This window comes from Anolis sagrei, chromosome 7 (assembly GCF_037176765.1).
Source record: "Anolis sagrei isolate rAnoSag1 chromosome 7, rAnoSag1.mat, whole genome shotgun sequence".
In the NCBI taxonomy this organism is placed as follows: Eukaryota; Metazoa; Chordata; class Lepidosauria; order Squamata; family Dactyloidae; genus Anolis; species Anolis sagrei.
The window spans coordinates 42,879,653-42,897,589 of record NC_090027.1 but is presented as its reverse complement, the minus strand read 5'-3'; the positions used below and the strand labels follow the sequence as shown (position 1 = coordinate 42,897,589).

Below are 17,937 nucleotides of genomic sequence, written 5' to 3'. Positions count from 1 at the left end.
TGCTATAGGACCCCGGGAGTTGTAGTTCGATGAGGTCTTGAGCCTCCTCAGCCACTGGTGCCTCATCAAACCAGAGCATAGACAAGATCTAAATGGAAGAATTAATGCAGTTTTGACACCACTTCAATTGCCATGGCTGAATGCTATAGGACCCCGGGAGTTGTAGTTTGACGAGGTCTTGAGCCTCCTTGGCCACTTGGTGCCTCATCAAACCATAGCATAGACAAGATCTAAATGGAATAATTAATGCAGTTTTGACACCACTTCAATTGCCATGGCTGAATGCTATAGGATCCTGGGAGTTGTAGTTTGATGAGGTCTTGAGCCTCCTCAGCCACTGGTGCCTCATCAAACCATAGCATAGCGAAGCTCTATATGGTATAATTAATGTAGTTTAACACCACTTCAAATGCCATGGCTCAATGCTATTGGACCCCGGGAGTTATAGTTTGACAAGGTCTTGAGCCTCCTCAGCCACTGGTGCTTCATCAAACCATAGCATAGTGAAGATCTATATGGTATAATTAATGTAGTTTGACACCACTTCAAATGTCATGGCTCAGTGGTATTGGACCCTGGGAGTTGTAGTTTGATAAGTTCTTGAGCCTTGTCAGCCAAAGGATACTGATGCCTCATCAAACTATAGCATAGACAAGATCTTTACAGTAGAATTAATGCAGTTTTGTCACCAGTTCAATTGCCATGGTTCAATGCTATAGGACTCCATGAGTTGTAGTTTGAGAAGGTCTTGAGCCTCCTCAGCCACTGGTGCCTCATCAATCCATAGCATAAAGAAGATCTATACGATATAATTAATGTAGTTTGACACCACTTCAACTGCCATGTCTCAATGCTATAGGACCCTGGGAGTTGTAGTTTGACAAGGTCTTGAGCCTCGTCAGCCAAAGGATGCTGGTGCCTCATCAATCCATAGCATAGAAAAGATCTATATGGCAGAATGAATGCAGTTTGACACTACTTTGACTGCCATGGCTCAATGCCATAGGATCCTGGGAGTTATAGTCCAACGAGGTCTTGAGCCTCTTCAGCCAAAGGATGCTGGTGCTTCATCAAACCACAGCATAAAGAGGATTACCGCTATAGATTAATATAGTTTGATACCACTTTTTGTTCCATGACTCAATGCTATGGAATCCTGGGATGTGTAGTTTACCCTTTTCTTCTTGCAGAGAAGGCTCAACTACCCCGTGAAAGTGGCTGAGGGGAAAAGGAAAGGGCCCGAGAGCAGGAATTGTGGGAGTTGAAGTCCAAAACACCTGGAGGGAAGGCTGAAGTTTGCCCATGCCTCTCCTAAATCAACCCAGTTGGGTGAATGAGTCATATGTTTCTAGTTTATTTATTCATTTAACACATGTATATTTTGCCCTTCTCACCCCGAAGGGGACGCAGGGCGGAGTACAGCATATACACGGCAAACATTCGATGCCGGGACACAAATTCACATACAATACATAAACATTAAAAACCATTTATCAAAATATTAAAATATACCATTTAAAACCATCCTAGTCATCCGTGTCAAATCTAATTAGTCTGGTCATCTTTCCTATTGCCAGTTTATTGCCCTGTCCCGAAAACTTCGTCCCACAGCCAAGTTTTGACCATCCTTCTGAAGGACAGGAGGGAGGGGGCTGACCTGATCTGACCAGGAAGGGAGTTCCATAGCTGGGGAGCAATCACTGAGAAGGCCCTGTCTCTCGTCCCCACCAAACATGCCTGTGACAATGGCGGGACGGAAAGCAGGGCCTCCCTGGAGGATCTTAATATCTGTGACGGTTCATAGGGGGAAATGTGTTCGGACAGGTAAATTGAGCTGGGGTCGTTTAGAGCTTGATAGGCCAAAGCCAGCACTTTGAATTGTGCCCGGTAGCAAACTGGCAGCCATTGGAGCTGGCGTAACATGGGAGTTGTATTCTCCCTGTATGCCACCCCAGATATTAACCTGGCTGCCTCTCGTTGGACTATTTGAAGCTTCTGAGCAGTCTTCAAAGGCAACCCCATGTAGAGTGCATTGCAGTAGTCTATCCTAGATGTAGAAGCAAAGGACCATCCAGTAAAGAAGGGGGGGGGGGGAAGCCTTTACCTTGCAATAGATATCCATAGAAAAACAACTCAAGAGAAACGCCGAGTCTTCTGATAAAAGAGTTCTTCAGGGTTTTAAATTAGCTTAGATAAATTGTCAGCAAATTATCTTGTTAGCATGCCAGACCTTCAGTCTGTTTAGGTTTCTTAACTTTAGTTTTAGTTTTTAGAAGTTCTTAGTAAGAAACCCACGTAGTGACGTTATCAGGGTGTTTCACTCTCCGCCATCTTCCAGGTGTCTCCACACCACTATAACTTCCATGGTTCAATGCTATATCTGTCTTTCACGCTATACAGTTACAAGATTTTACACTACTTTTAACTATATCTCTATCCAATTGAATACTAGTATCAGTAATCCCACAAGGAATACCAGAAAACTCTAGTGTCTCAACAAACTATCCTAGATGTAAGGAGAGCATGGGCCACCGTGGCCAAGTCTGACTTCCCATGGTATGGGCACAGCTGGTGCACAAGTTTTAATTGTGCGGACGCTCCCCTAGCCACTGCTGTAACCTGGGATTCCAGGCTCAGAGATGAGTCCAGGAGAACTTCCAAGTTGCGAACCTGGGCCTTCAAGGGGAGTGTGACCCCATCCACATCCACAGGCTGTGACCCTATACCCTGTTTGGCCTTGTGACTGACCAGGAGGACCACTGTCTTGTCTGGATTCAACTTCAATTTGTTCGTTCTCATCCAGACTATCACCGCAGCCAGGCATCGGTTCAGGACTTGGACAGCCTCCTTAGCATCTGGTGTAAATGAGTGATAGAATCATAGAATCATAGAATCAAAGAGTTGGAAGAGACCTCCTGGGCCATCCAGTCCAAACCCATTCTGCCAAGAAGCAGGAATATTGCATTCAAATCACCCCTGACAAATGGCCATCCAGCCTCTGCTTAAAAGCTTCCAAAGAAGGAGCCTCCACCACACTCCGGGGCAGAGAGTTCCACTGCTGAACGGCTCTCACAGTCAGGAAGTTCTTCCTAATGTTCAGATGGAATCTCCTCTCTTGTAGTTTGAAGCCATTGTTCCATTGCGTCCTAGTCTCCAAGGAAGCAGAAAACAAGCTTGCTCCCTCCTCCTCCCTGTGGCTTCCTCTCACATATTTATACATGGCTATCATATCTCCTCTCAGCCTTCTCTTCTTCAGGCTAAACATGCCCAGTTCCCTAAGCCGCTCCTCATAGGGCTTGTTCTCCAGACCCTTGATCATTTTAGTCGCCCTCCTCTGGACACATTCCAGCTTGTCAATATCTCTCTTGAATTGTGGTGCCCAGAATTGGACACAATATTCCAGGTAAAGTGGTCTAACCAAAGCAGAATAGAGGGGTAGCATTACTTCCTTAGATCTAGACACTAGGCTCCTCTTGATGCAGGCCAAAATCCCATTGGCTTTTTTTGCCGCCACATCACATTGTTGGCTCATGTTTAACTTGTTGTCCACGAGGACTCCAAGATCTTTTTCACACGTACTGCTCTCGAGCCAGGCATCGTCCCCCATTCTGTATCTTTGCATTTCATTTTTTCTGCCAAAGTGGAGTATCTTGCATTTGTCACTGTTGAACTTCATTTTGTTAGTTTTGGCCCATCTCTCTAATCTGCATACAGATGGCATCGAACTCCAAAACTCTGGATGATTTCACCCAGCAGCTTCATGTAGACGTTAAACAACATGGGGGACAATACTGAGCCCTGCAGGACCCCACAGGACAATGGCTGTGGGGCCGAGCAGGAGTCCCCCGGCAACACCTTCTGGGTGCGACCCTCCAGGAAGGAGTGGAGCCACTGCAGAACAGTCCCTCCAAGACCCATCCCCGTGAGGCACCCCAGAAGGGCTAATGCCGTGACCCGTTAATCCAGTTCCTCATGTTGTGGTGACCCCCAACCATAACGTTATTTTCCTTGCTACTTCCTCACTGTAATTATGCTACAGTTATGAATCATCATGTAAATATTCTGTATGCAGGATGTATTTTCATTCACTGGACCAAATTTGGCACATATACCCAATATGCCCAAATTTGAATACTGGTGGAGTTGCAGAAGAATTGATTTTGTCATTTGGAAGTTGTACTTGCTGGGATTTATAGTTCACCTACAATCAAAGAGTTGTTGAAGTCATAATTTGGAATGTGAAATGTATATAATGACATCTAGTTTTTGCTTGTATGGACTTTCAACCTGTTGGTAAATATTTATAATTACTAGCACCTGGGAGCCAAAACACTGGATTTAGGCTTTCAGGTCAGCTGGATTAAGCAGCTGAAGGGGAAAAGGAAAGGGACTGAGGCTGTTAGGAATGGTGGGAGTTGGAGTCCAAAACACCTGGAGGGAAAGGCTCACGTTTGCCCATACCTGCTGTAAACCCAATCCAGGTGACTCGTGAGGCCAGAAGACACACTCCACAAACAGTTAACAGGAAGGGGCCTGAGGATGTTAAGAATGATGGGAGTTAGAGTCCAAAACACTTGGAGGGAAAGGCCCAGGTTAGCCCATACCTGCTGTAAACCTAATGAGGCCAGAGGCCACACTCCACAAACGGTCTACAGGAAGGGCCCTGAGGGTGTTAGGAATGGTGGGAGTTGAAGTCCAAAACACATGGAGAGAAAGGCCCAAGTTTGCCCGTTCCTACTGTAAAACCAATCTAGGGAACCCATGAGGCCTGAGGCCACACTCCACAAACAGTCAACAGGAAGGGGCCTGAGGGTGTTAGGAATGATGGGAGTTGGAGTCCAAAACACCTGGAAGGAAAAGCCCAAATTGGCCCATACCTGCTGTAAACCCAATCCAGGGTCCCACGAGGCCAGAGGACACACTCCACAAACAGTCAACAGAAAGGAGCCTGAGGCTGTGAGGAATGGTGGGAGTTGGAGTCCAAAACACCTGGAGGGAAGGGCTCAAGTTTGCCCATACCTGCTGTAAACCCAATCCAGGTGACTCGTGAGGCCAGAAGACACACTCCACAAACAGTTAACAGGAAGGGGCCTGAGGATGTTAAGAATGATGGGAGTTAGAGTCCAAAACACTTGGAGGGAAAGGCCCAGGTTAGCCCATACCTGCTGTAAACCCAATGAGGCCAGAGGCCACACTCCACAAACAGTCTACAGGAAGGGCCCTGAGGGTGTTAGGAATGGTGGGAGTTGAAGTCCAAAACACATGGAGAGAAAGGCCCAAGTTTGCCCGTTCCTACTGTAAAACCAATCTAGGGAACCCATGAGGCCAGAGGCCACACTCCACAAACAGTCAACAGGAAGGGGCCTGAGGGTGTTAGGAATGATGGGAGTTGGAGTCCAAAACACCTGGAAGGAAAGGCCCAAGTTGGCCCATACCGGGAGTAAACCCAATCCAGGGGACCCATGAGGCCAGTGGCCACACTCCACAAACAGTCAACAGAAAGGAGCCTGAGGCTGTTAGGAATGATGGGAGTTGGAGTCCAAAACACCTGGAAGGAAAGGCCCAAGTTGGCCCATACCGGGAGTAAACCCAATCCAGGGGACCCATGAGGCCAGAGGACACACTCCACAAACAGTCAACAGAAAGGAGCCTGAGGCTGTTAGGAATGATGGGAGTTGGAGTGCAAAACACCTGGAGGGAAAGACCCAAATTTGCCCATACTGCTGTAAACCCAATCTAGAGGCCACACTTCACAAACAGTCCATAGGAGGAGGCCTGAGGCTGTGAGGAATGGTGGGAGTTGGAGTCCAAAACACCTGGCGGGAAAGGCCCAAGTTGGCCCATACCTGCTGTAAACCCAATCCAGGGGACCCATGAGGCCAGTGGCCACACTCCACAAACAGTCAACAGAAAGGAGCCTGAGGCTGTGAGGAATGGTGGGAGTTGGAGTCCTAAACACTTGGAGGGAAAGGCCCATGTTGGCCCATACCTGGTGTAAACCCAATCCAGGGGATCCATGAGGCCAGTGGCCACACTCCACAAACAGTCAACAGGAAGGGGCCTGAGGTTGTGAGGAATGGTGGGAGTTGGAGTCCAAAACACATGGAGGGAAAGGCCCAAGTTTGCCCATTCCTGCTGTCAACCCAATCCAGGCGACCCATGAGGCCAGAGACCACACTCCATAAACAGTCAACAAGGAAGGGGCCTGATGGTGTTAGGAATGGTGGGAGTTGAAGTCCAAAACACATGGCGAGAAAGGCCCAAGTTGGCCCATTCTTTCTCTAAATCCAATCCAGGTGACCCATGAGGCCAGAGACCACACTCCACAAACAGTCAACAGGAAGGAGCCTGAGGCTGTGAGGAATGGTGGGAGTTGGAGTACAAAACACCTGGAGGGAAAGGCCCAAGTTTGCCCATGCCTGAGATAAAGGATGGAGACCTTGTGTTGGCCAACCAACTCCAACCATTGCAGCTGTTTCATTTCCATCTGTATTGGAAGCCACTTTGGTGAGAGAGATGGGCTATCGTCCCCATTCAATTGAAACAAAGGCATGTCGTCCCCACTACCCAATACGATGGAGTGGCCTCCGGTTTGGATGAAGCGCCCACAATCTTGACAGCAGAACAATAGGCGGGAGGGTCTTATCAGGGTCTTATCAGTTCCACTTCCCGGCAGGAAGCGGAGAGGACAGCGTCGGCTGGATGGAGCCGCAGAGGAAGCAAAGGGTCGGCCAAGGTCACGTCACGCAGAAGGATTTGCTTGTTGGTTTTCCTGAGCTTCTCCTCCTTTCCCATCCACTGCATCTATCTATTTGGATTTCTTTTTTAAATAACATGTATTAAAAACACACATTTATTTATTTATTTATTTATCGTGTCAGGGGCAACCAGACAATTATATTACATTTCTAACAGAACAAAATAAACAAACAAACAAACAGACAGACAGACAAAACACAAAGTTTGCAAGCTTGGTAGTGGATTTATCACTACCTTTGACCAGTATCTGGCCCCTTGGAGTGCCTCTGGTGTTGCCGCAAGGAGATCCTCCCTTGTGCATGTGGCAGGGCTCAGGTTGCATTGCAGCCAGTGGTCAGTGGTTTGCTCTTGTCCGCACTCGCATGTCGAGGATTCCACTTTGTGGCCCCATTTCATAAGGTTGGCTCTGCATCATAGAATCATAGAGTCAAAGAGTTGGAAGAGACCTCCTGGGCCATCCAGTCCAACCCCATTCTGCCAAGAAGCAGGAATATTGCATTCAAATCACCCCTGACAGATGGCCATCCAGCCTCTGCTTCAAAGCTTCCAAAGAAGGAGCCTCCACCACATTCCGGGGCAGAGAGTTCCACTGCTGAACGGCTCTCACAGTCAGGAAGTTCTTCCTCATGTTCAGATGGAATCTCCTCTCTTGTAGTTTGAAGCCATTGTTCCATTGCGTCCTAGTCTCCAGGGAAGCAGTAAACAAGCTTGCTCCCTCCTCCTCCCTGTGGCTTCCTCTCACATATTTATACATGGCTATCATATCTCCTCCCCGCCTTCTCTTCTTCAGGCTAAACATGCCCAGCTCCTTAAGCCGCTCCTCATAGGGCTTGTTCTCCAGACCCTTGATCATTTTAGTCGCCCTCCTCTGGACACATTCCAGCTTAGAGTCAATATCTCTCTTGAATTGTGGTGCCCAGAATTGGACACAATATTCCAGGTGTGGTCTAACCAAAGTGGAATAGAGCATGGGGAGCAGGACTTCTCTAGATCTAGACACTATGCTCCTCTTGATGCAGGCCAAAATCCCATTGGCTTCTTTTGCCGCCACATCACATTGTTGGCTCATGTTTAACTTGTTGTCCACGAGGACTCCAAGACCTTTTTCACACGTCCTGCTCTCGAGCTAGGCTTTGCATTTCGTTTTTCCTGCCAAAGTGGAGTCTCTTGCATTTGTCACTGTTGAACTTCATTTGTTAGTTTGGGCCCATCATCTTTCTAATCTGTCAAGATCGTTTGGAATCCTGCTCCTGTCCTCTGGAGTCTTGGCTATCCCTCCCAATTTGGTGTCATCTGCAAACTTGATGATCCTGCCTTCTAGTCCTTCATCTAAGTCAGTGTTTCTCAACCTGGGGGTCGGGACCCCTGTGGGGGTCGCGAGGGGGTGTCTGAGGGGTCGCCGAAGACCATCAGAAAATACAATATTTTCTGTTGATCATGGGAGTTCTGTGTGGGAAGTTTGGCTCAATTCTATCATTAGTGGGGTTCAGAATGCTCTTTGATTGTAGGTGAACTATAAATCCCAGCAGCTACAACTTTCAAATGTCAAAGACTATTTCCCCAAACTCCACCAGTATTCACATTTGGGCATATTGAGTATTCATGCCAAGTTTGGTCCAGATCCATCATTGCTTTAGTCCACAGCGCTCTCTGGATGTAGGTGAACTACAACTCCCAAACTCAAAGTCAATGCCCACCAAACCCTGTCAGTAATTTCTGTTCATCGTGGGAGTTCTGTGTGCCATGTATGGTTCAGTTCCATCATTGGTGGAGTTCAGAATGCTCTTTGATTGCAGGTGAACTATAAATCCCAGCAGCTACAACTTCGAAATGTCAAAGACTATTTCTCCAAACTCCACCAGTATTCACATTTGGGCATATTGAGTATTCATGCCAAGTTTGGTCCAGATCGTCATTGTTTGAATCCCCAGTGCTCTCTGGATGTAGGTGAACTACAACTCCCAAACTCAAGGTCAATGCCCACCAAACCCTTCCAGCAATTTCTGTTGGTTATGCAAGTTCTGTGTGCCAAGTATGGTTCAGTTCCATCATTGGTGGAGTTCAGAGTGCTCTTTGATTGTAGGTGAACTATAAATCCCAGCAACTACAACTCCCAAATGACAAAATCAACCCCTACCGAAACCCCACCAGTATTCCAATTTGGGCGTATTGGGTATTTGTGCCGAATTTGGTCCAGTGAATGAAAATGCATCCTGGATATCTGATATTTACATTATGGTTCATAACAGGAGCAAAATTACAGTTATGAAGTAGGGAGGAAAATAATGTTATGGTTGGGGGTCGCCACAACATGAGGGACTGGATTAAGGGGTCGCAGCATTAGGTAGGTTGAGAAACACTGATCTAAGTCATTAATAAAGATCCTGAACAGGACCGGGCCCAGGGGGGAACCCTGCTTGTGGCACTCCACTCGTCACTTCTTTCCAGGATGAAGAGGAAGCCTTGGGGAGAATCACCCTCTGGGTTCGTCCATTTCACCAATTCCAGATCCACCTCACCGTAGTTTTGCCTAGCCCACATTGGACTAGTTTCCTTGCCAGAAGGTCATGGGGGACCTTGTCAAAGAAGGCCTTCCTGAAATCCAGGTACGCTCCATCCACGGCATCATTCCCCGCATCTATCCAGCTTGTAGCTCTATCGAGAAAAGAAATCAGATTAGTCTGGCATGACTTGTTTTTGATAAATCCATGTTGATAAACATTTTATTTATATTCCACTCTATCTCCCTGAGGGGACTCAGAGCGGATTACAACATTCACATATGTAGGCAAACATTCAATGGCTTTTACACAGTGAACAATGACATACAATACAAACAAAGGCAAAGGTTTCCCTTTCCATCTCCAGCGCTTCGAGGTGATGCTCAACTCTAGCCATGAAGAGGTGCTCTTGTCCCAGTTTTCCATGCTGAGGAGCCTGTTGTCTGTAGACCCTCCTGGTCAGGTTGCCAGCATGGCTGCATGGGTGCCCTTTACCTTCCCACCGAGGCATTACCTATTAATCTACTCACATTACATGTTTTCAAACTGCTAAGTTGGCAGAAGCTAGGGCTGACAGCAGGAGCTTACCCCAACCCATGGCTACTGACTGCCAACCTTCTGGTCAGCAAGATTTTCTGCAGCTAGAGGTTTAACCTGTTGTGCTACTGTGGTCCCTTTGATTAGAAACCAAGTCTCCCCTCAAGTTAAAAAAAGTCATCTTTGCGGCGGTCACTCAAATGACCTTCTACATGGTTGGCCCATGCCACTTCTCCTCACTTTACCTGACACCAGAAATGGTCAGAGATGCCATGTGGTCCAAGATGAGCAGTCTGCATTGGTCATCGGAGATCACAGATGCTCATGATGTGATCTTTATGGTTGCCCAGAAACTCAGTGGAGCATGAGTGGCTAGCAATGGAGGAACACATGGAGAGGAGCTAAGCACATGGCCATTGCCATTGTATTGAGGGATCTCAGTCGAGGTAGAGAACATGCTGCTTGTTGGTCATGAGAAGACAAAGGGAAAGGGCAACCAAGACCTCAAAGGGCAACCAAGCTCATTTCTAGGGTCAGACAACTTTTCAGAAACAGCCTTTCCATTGACCCCTTTTTAATGATTACTATAGAGTTACTGTTCAGTGGTTAAGATGTTTAAGCAATATTCAACTAGTGAAACATTAGGGTTACCTTTTTTCTGTAGTACTGCCATTCCTCTTTCCAGTGTTTGAGTTCTATTAAACTTAGAACAAGTTGAGTTTTCCAAGCTGTATGGACATCTTCCAGAGGCCTTTCCTCCTGGTGTTTCACTCCATCTCTGGCAGGCATCCTCAGAGGTTGTGAGGTCTCTTGGAAACTAGGCAAGTGGGGTGTATGTATCTGTGGCATGATGTCCAGGGTGGGAGAAAGAACTCTTGTCTGCTTGAGGTAAGTGTGAATGCTGCAAGCTGACAAGACTTTTTTCTCCCACTCTGGACATTTCACAGATATATAAACCTCACTTGCCAAGTTTCCAACAGACCTCTCAACCTCTGAGGATGCCTGCCAGAGATGCAGGTGAAACATCAGGAGAGAATGCTTCAGGAACATGGCCAGGCAGCGTGGAAAACTCACAGCAGCCCAGTGATTCCTGCCATGAAAACCTGCGACAACACAGACATATATTTCTTGTATTGTTGAAGGTTTTCATGGCTGGAATCACTGGGTTGTTGTAGTTTTTTCGGTCTATATGGGCATGTTCTAGAGGCATTTTCTCCTGACATTTCACCTGCATCTATGGGAAGCATCCTCAGAACTGAAGAAGAAGAAGAAGAAGAAGAAGAAGAAGAAGAAGAAGAAGAAGTTTATTTTTCTGCCCCGCCTCCATCTCCCCAAAGGGACTCGGGGTGGCTTACATGGGGCCCAAGCCCGGGCAGAATACAATTAAAAACAAAGCAATAACAATTAAGACAGCATAAAGCAGCGTAAAACAACATAACAATAATAGCAACAACAATAACAACAGACTAATTTTGGAGGGGGGGGGGGAGGAAAACCACTACGTGAACTGGTTAAAGGATAAAGTGGTTTAGTAAGGTGAGTAACAATGTATAACAGCATAGGAATGCTTGTCATAGATGCAGGCGAAACATCAGGAGAGAATGCCTCTAGAACATGGCCATAAGATCACTACTGACCGAAAGGTCATGAGTTCGAAGCCAGCCCAGGTCAGAGTGAGCGTCCGACCAAATTTGTGTAGCTTGTTGTCGACCTTTACAGCCCGAAAGACAGTTGCATCTGTCAAGTAGGAAATTTAGGTACCACATTGTGGGGAGGCTAACTTAACTAATTTCCAAGCCAAAAAGATCAGCAAGCATGCAGAGAATGAGGAAGTACTTTATCAGTGTTGCAGATGGACGGTGGAGCAACAGCTCCCCTGGTGGCCAGAAAAAGTTGGAATGTTAAATAGCCTCTGACTGTCTGCCTAAATGTGTTGTGTGTCTAAGGCATTGAATGTCTGCCTGTATATTTATTTATTTATTTATTTATTTATTTATTTATTTGCTGCATTTGTTGACTGCCGTTCTCAGCCCTAGGGCGACTCACGGCGGTGTACAACATATAAAAACAATTTACAATAAAGCAATATCACTAATACACAATAATATAATTACACTAAATGATCCGCTCCGTCTTATCGTAGAATCATAACCAATCTCGTAAACCATATTCCGTTCCAGTTGTCGTTACCAGTTAATGTAGCACTCAGTTAAATGCCTTCTCGAATAGCCATGTCTTCAGGCTCTTACGGAAAGACATAAGGGAGGGCGCTTGTCTGATGTCAACAGGGAGGGCGTTCCACAGCCGGGGGGCCACCACCGAGAAGGCCCTCTCTCTCGTCCCCGCCAGACGTGCCTGTGAAGCAAGCGGGATCGAGAGAAGGGCCTCCCCAGACGATCTCAAGGCCCTCGTGGGCTCATAGGCCGAGATGCGGTCCGCAAGGTATTTTGGGCCGGAACCGTTTAGGGCTTTGTAGGATAACACCAGCACCTTAAATTGGGCCCGGTAGCAAATCGGCAGCCAGTGGAGCTGGAACAGCAAGGGCGTTGTATGCTCCCTGCGTCCTGCTCCTGTTAGTAACATGGCTGCCGCGCGCTGGACTAGCTGGAGCTTCCGGGCCGTCTTCAAGGCAGCCCCACGTAGAGTGTGTTGCAGTAGTCAAGGCGGGATGTGACCAGAGCGTGTACCACCGTGGCCAAGTCAGACTTCCTGAGGTACGGGCGCAGCTGGCGCACGAGCCTAAGCTGTGCAAATGCTCCCCTGGTCACCGCTGAAACCTGGGGATCCAGGCTCAACGATGAATCCAGGATCACACCCAAGCTGCGAACCTGCGCCTTCAAGGGGAGTGTGACCCCGTCCAGCACAGGCTGTAACCCTATACCCAGTTCGGCCTTGCGACTGACCAGGAGTACCCCTGTCTTGTCTGGATTTAATTTCAGTTTGTTCGCCCTCATCCAGACCGTTACAGCGGCCAGGCACCGGTTCAGGACCTCGACAGCCTCCTTAGTAGCAGGTGGGAAGGAGTGACAGAGTTGGACATCATCTGCGTACAGATGACACCGCACCCCGAAACTCCGGATGATCTCACCCAGCGGCTTCATGTAGATATTAAACAGCATGGGGGACAGTATGGAACCCTGTGGAACCCTGTGTATGTACATTGTAATCCGCCCAGAGTCCCCTGTGTGGTGAGAAGGGCGGAATATAAATACTATAAATAAATAAATTCTCTAGCCTCAAATAAATGAGATGGGACCACTTTATTGCAGCTGGATTTATAGAATAAACAAAAATAAAGACTTGCTATTTCGGAGTAATTATCAAGGAGTATACATGGGCAACAATGTCAGGAGAGAATGCTAAGATGGTGAGCCTGCTCTCCTGCAGAATCATCATCCTATCTGGGTGCCGGCAGGTTATTATTTGAAGGAATGCAGCTGAAGAATGCTTAATGGCTCTCCCAAGTTAGCAAACCATGTCTCAGGGGGATCTAAGTGGGGAAGTCAAGGGGCCAAAGTCCCTTGGGTGTCTCTCCTTATTTACAAAGGAGTAAACGTGCGGTGTCGCAAGAAATAATACCAAACTTACAAGCCAGCTTTTTTGTGGGTTGGGCAACTAAATATGGCCTCGGAGCACGGCATTGTCCTATCATGGTGCCCAGAGGATGATTATTGGAAGGCATGTGGCTGGAACAAGTTTTCTATAGGATAAGAAGGAACACTTAATGGGCCTCTCAAGGTTAACAAGCCACACCTTGGGGTCTTTAAATTGGGAAGCCAAGGGAGCCAAAGTCACTTGGGTGTTTCTCTCAATCGCAGGCAGCATGGAAGGGGTCTTCACTGGAAAAGAGGAATACAGGCAGCATTTCGATCCAAAGGGTTTTGTCAATGACTACATGCCATTGAATGCGGTCATCCAGGAAAAGCTCCACAAGGCCTTCTTTGTGGGTGAGTGTCTCTTCTTGTCTCAGAGCAGAGAAACCAAGAGGTCCAGTGCCTCCCCATGTCAGGGAACATGGATCCAATGCCTAGGGCAGAAGAGAAAAAGGCCAAAACAGGGAAGGAAATGTGGGGGAGCATCAGAGGGAGCTGCCAGACAGTGCCAAAACATGGGGTTAACATGCGAGATAAACAAACTCGGGACCTCAGGGACGCTTCCAGACAGTGCCAAAATGTGGGGTTAAAAAGAGTGGTAAATATATCTGGGGCCTGAGAGCATATTCCCACATAGGCTTGCCGCTCCTGGGCTTTCTTCCCCCGGCGTTCTCAAAGCCTTCTGTGTCTCAGGATAAAAGGGAGGATGGGTGGGGGCCATCTGACAGAAGATGCTTATATGCGTACATGCGAATATCCTAATACAAATACAGGGGGATTTCATGTTTTCTATGACACACAGATGGCATTCGAGGCGACACCCTGATTGACATGGGCAGTGGTCCCTCCATCTACCAACTGCTCTCTCCATGTGAGTCCTTCAAGGAGATCATTGTCACTGATTTACTTGAGCAGAACCGGGCGGAGATCCAGAAGTGGCTGAAGAAGGACCCGGAAGCGCTCGACTGGACAACCATGGTGAAATACGTCTGCCAGCTGGAGGGGGACAGGTACACATTGGTATCTAATGGTTGGCTATGTTTCCATTTCCATCCATTAATAAGAGAAGGGGATCTGTGAGCCCTTTGCAATGTATCAGAACTTCATTTCGCATTGGCTATGGTTTCTGGGACTTTCTGTCCAACAATGTCTGGAGGGTGCCATGTTTCCTAAGCCCATAAGTATTGACAGAAAGAGTTTTGAGTGTTTTGAAAGTCAATAGGATGTGGTTGAAGTCCATAAATGTCTAACAATTTCTTAGACCGAAAGATGACACAAGACTCTTGCTGGATTTCCCCGCAGACTCTGCCTCCAGCTCTGAGCATTTACCCACAACTTGCTACTTTACATTTAACTCACTGTGTTGTTTATCCTTTAAGTCACTTCCGACTCTTTGTGACCTCATGGACCAGCCCACACCAGAGCTCCTTGTCAGCCGTCACCACCCCCAGCTCCTTCAAGGTCAAGCCAGTCACTTCAAGGGTACCATCCACCTATCTTGTCCTTGGTCGGCCCCTCTTCCTTTTTCCTTTCATTTTCCCAAGCATTATTGTCTTCTCTAAGCTTTCTTGTCTTCTCATAATGTGGCCAATATGCTTCAGAGAAGGCCCTGTCTCTCATCCCCACTAAACACAACTGTGGACGCGACTCTAATATCCTTCCCTCCAATGAGCAGTCGGGCTTATTTCCTGAAGTATGGACTGGTTGGATTTTCTCGTGGTCCAATATACTCTCAAAACTTTCCTCCAGCACCACAGTTCCAAAGCATCTCTCTTCCTTCGCTCAGCCTTCCTTATGGTCCAGCACTCACATCAGTAGGTTACTATGGGGAATACCATTGCTTTTTCTATGCAGAACTTTGTTGCCAGTGTGATGTCTCTAGTCTTCACTATTTTACTGAGATTGGTCCTTGCTCCCCTCCCAAGAAGTAAGCGTCTTCTGATTTCCTGGCTGCAGTCTGCAGTCATCTTGGCACCTAGAAATACAAAGTCTGTCCCTGCCTCCACGTTTTCTCCCTCTAGTATCAATCAGTCTGGTTGCCATGATCTTGGTTTTTTATGTTTAACTGCCACCCAGCTTTTGCACTTTCTTCTTTCAGCTTGATTAGAAGGCTCCTCAGCTCCTCCTTGCTTTCGGCCACCAAAGTGGTATCATCTGCATATCTAAGGTTTAACTCACTAGTGAACATTTAAGCTCATGTGCATCTGCACTCTAGCTGATCCCTAAGGCTTTTCTTACAGCTGGGCTTTTGATGTGTTGCTTCCAACCTTTCCCAAGGATTTTCCAATGTAGGTCCTGTGCCAATTTCACCTTTTCACGCCTGCTCTGCTTGTTGAGGTATGAGATATTAAGCGTGCTTACCTAATGTAGTGCAAACAGCCACTTCCTTTTAACTTGATGCTTCCAAGAGGAAAGAGATGCCTCCATGATTGTTTATGGTCATTCTCCCCTTTTCGTTCCTTGTAGGGAGAAGTGGAAGGAAAAGGAGGAGAAGCTCAGGAGGACCATCAAGCAAGTCCTGCCGTGCGACGTGACCCTGGCCAATCCCTTGGATCCTTTGGTGCTCCAGCCAGTCGACTGCGTCATCTCCTCTTTCTGCCTGGAATCTGCTTGCAGTGATCTTCCCGCTTACTGTTCAGCTGTGAAGAATGTGGGCTCCTTGGTCAAACCTGGGGGGCACCTCATCTTTGTGGTGGCTGTGGAGGAAACCTACTACGTAGTTGCCCCACATAAGTTCAGTTGCCTTTACCTGACACCAGAAATGGTCAGAGATGCTGTGAAAGGGGCCGGCTTTGAAGTCCTGTGGTCTCAGGGCCTTGGGTTGATCAATCCCATGCCAATGTGTGATGCCAAAGACATGCTTTTCCTAGTGGCCAAGAAACCCAGTGAATCCCAGTGAGTTAATGGGGAAAAAAACAAAGCCGACCAAAGGAACACCATAAATGAAGCTCATTCTCCAGAACTTTGAGCTCTAGATTGGAAACACACAAAGAAGTCCCCATATTTACTTGAGTCTAATGCACCATTTTCAGAACCCTGAAACCCAAAAAAGCATTTATCATATTACACAAATCTAATGTGCACCCTAATTTGGGGAAGGTAATTTGGTCAAAGAAGGTGAGCATTATATTTGAGTAAATACAGTATATTGTTCTATGCCAAGACGGCTGATAGATCATATTTCTGTAACTTAGTGAAGTTTTGCCTCAGACTTAATGGAGTTGTCCCAGGTGCTGAAATGGCCCCAGGACCTTGGAGAGCTCTTTTAAGACCAGGCAAAACCTGGAAGGGATTCACTGCCCTCCTGACTTGGGAACCACCAGTCACTGTGTAGTAATTGCCATTTTCATACATGGGGTTCATACATGGAGATGCGGTCACGCAGGTAGGCAGGTCCCAAACCGTTTAGGGCTTTGTAGGTAAGCACCTGCACCTTGAATTGGGTTCGGTAGGTAAACGGCAGCCAATGGAGCTCCTTAAATGGCAAATCCCACAGCATGCCAGTGGCTGTGCATTCTTGTGTTGTCTGGATACTGGAATCTTTAGAAAAGTGACCCTGTCCCAAGCACTACAGATAGATTTTGACTTGGGCAAGAGCCAAAAACGAACTAAGTTTTGCTTTGTATTACCAAGCACTGCTCTCCTTTTCCCAAGATGTTCTTGCTAAGCAATAAAACCAGATGTGATTCTATTATTATTATTATTATTATTATTATTATTATTAAACTTTATTTGTACCCCGCTAGCATCTCCTTCAGGACTCGATGCGGCTTACAAAGGCCAAGGCCTCAACACAACAACAGCAGAACAGTAACAATACAATTTAAAGCAAATTAAAACATAAGCAATAACAAAACAATACATCAATTATGCAATAAAAACCAGGGCCGGGCCAGTGATGGGTACAGGTTAAAAAGTGCTGGGTGTGGCAGGAGGTATGTTGGATTTCCGGGCAAGTGCAATGTGCAGAGAGTCTTAAACTCTAATAAAGTGCTTCTGGGACGTAGTGCTGGAGATTATCCTATTCCAGAAAGGCACATCGGAATAGCCAGGTCTTCAGATTCTTCCTGAAGACTGCCAACGTGGGTGCTAGTCTAATGTCTTTGGGGAGGGTGTTCCAGAGTCGGGGGGCAACCACAGAGAAAGCCCTGTCCCTCGTCGCCACCAAACGCACCTGTGATGCAGGTGGGATCGCAAGCAGGGCCTCTCCGGATGAACGAAGGGATCGCGTGGGTTCATACATGGAGATGTGGTCACGCAGGTAGGCAGGTCCCAAACCGTTTAGGGCTTTGTAGGTAAGCATCTGCACCTTGAATTGGGTTTGGTAGGTAAACGGCAGCCAATGGAGCTCCTTAAACAGAAGGGTTGACCTCTATCTGTAAGGAGTGCCAGTTAACATCCTGGCCGCCGCCCGTTGGACCAGTTGGAATTTCCGAGCCATTTTCAAGGGCAGCCCCACGTAGAGTGCATTACAGTAATCCAATCTAGAGGTGACCAAGGCATGGACCACCCCAGCTATATATCAGCTTACATCTCAGAACAAAGTT

The 17,937-nt window shown here is 47.2% G+C and overlaps 1 protein-coding gene across 1 annotated transcript; it reads left to right on the top strand.

Moving 5' to 3' along the window:
- Positions 1-13,602: 13,602 nt before the first annotated feature.
- Positions 13,603-16,683, top strand: LOC137097520 (nicotinamide N-methyltransferase-like). Its single transcript, XM_067470818.1, has 3 exons — positions 13,603-13,744; positions 14,193-14,400; positions 15,857-16,683. The coding sequence occupies exons 1-3, from the start codon at positions 13,621-13,623 to the stop codon at positions 16,287-16,289; spliced, it is 765 nt and encodes a 254-aa protein (XP_067326919.1). The 5' UTR covers positions 13,603-13,620; the 3' UTR covers positions 16,290-16,683.
- The last annotated feature ends 1,254 nt before the right edge of the window (positions 16,684-17,937 follow it).

What these genes read in the sequence shown, in the direction of transcription:
- LOC137097520 (XM_067470818.1), top strand. Translation starts at nt 13,621, where the DNA reads ATGGAAGGGGTCTTCACTGGAAAAGAGGAATACAGGCAGCATTTCGAT. An exon ending in CCACAAGGCCTTCTTTGTGG is followed by an intron (nt 13,745 to 14,192) that starts GTGAGTGTCTCT and finishes TATGACACACAG; the next exon opens with ATGGCATTCGAGGCGACACC. An exon ending in TGCCAGCTGGAGGGGGACAG is followed by an intron (nt 14,401 to 15,856) that starts GTACACATTGGT and finishes CGTTCCTTGTAG; the next exon opens with GGAGAAGTGGAAGGAAAAGG.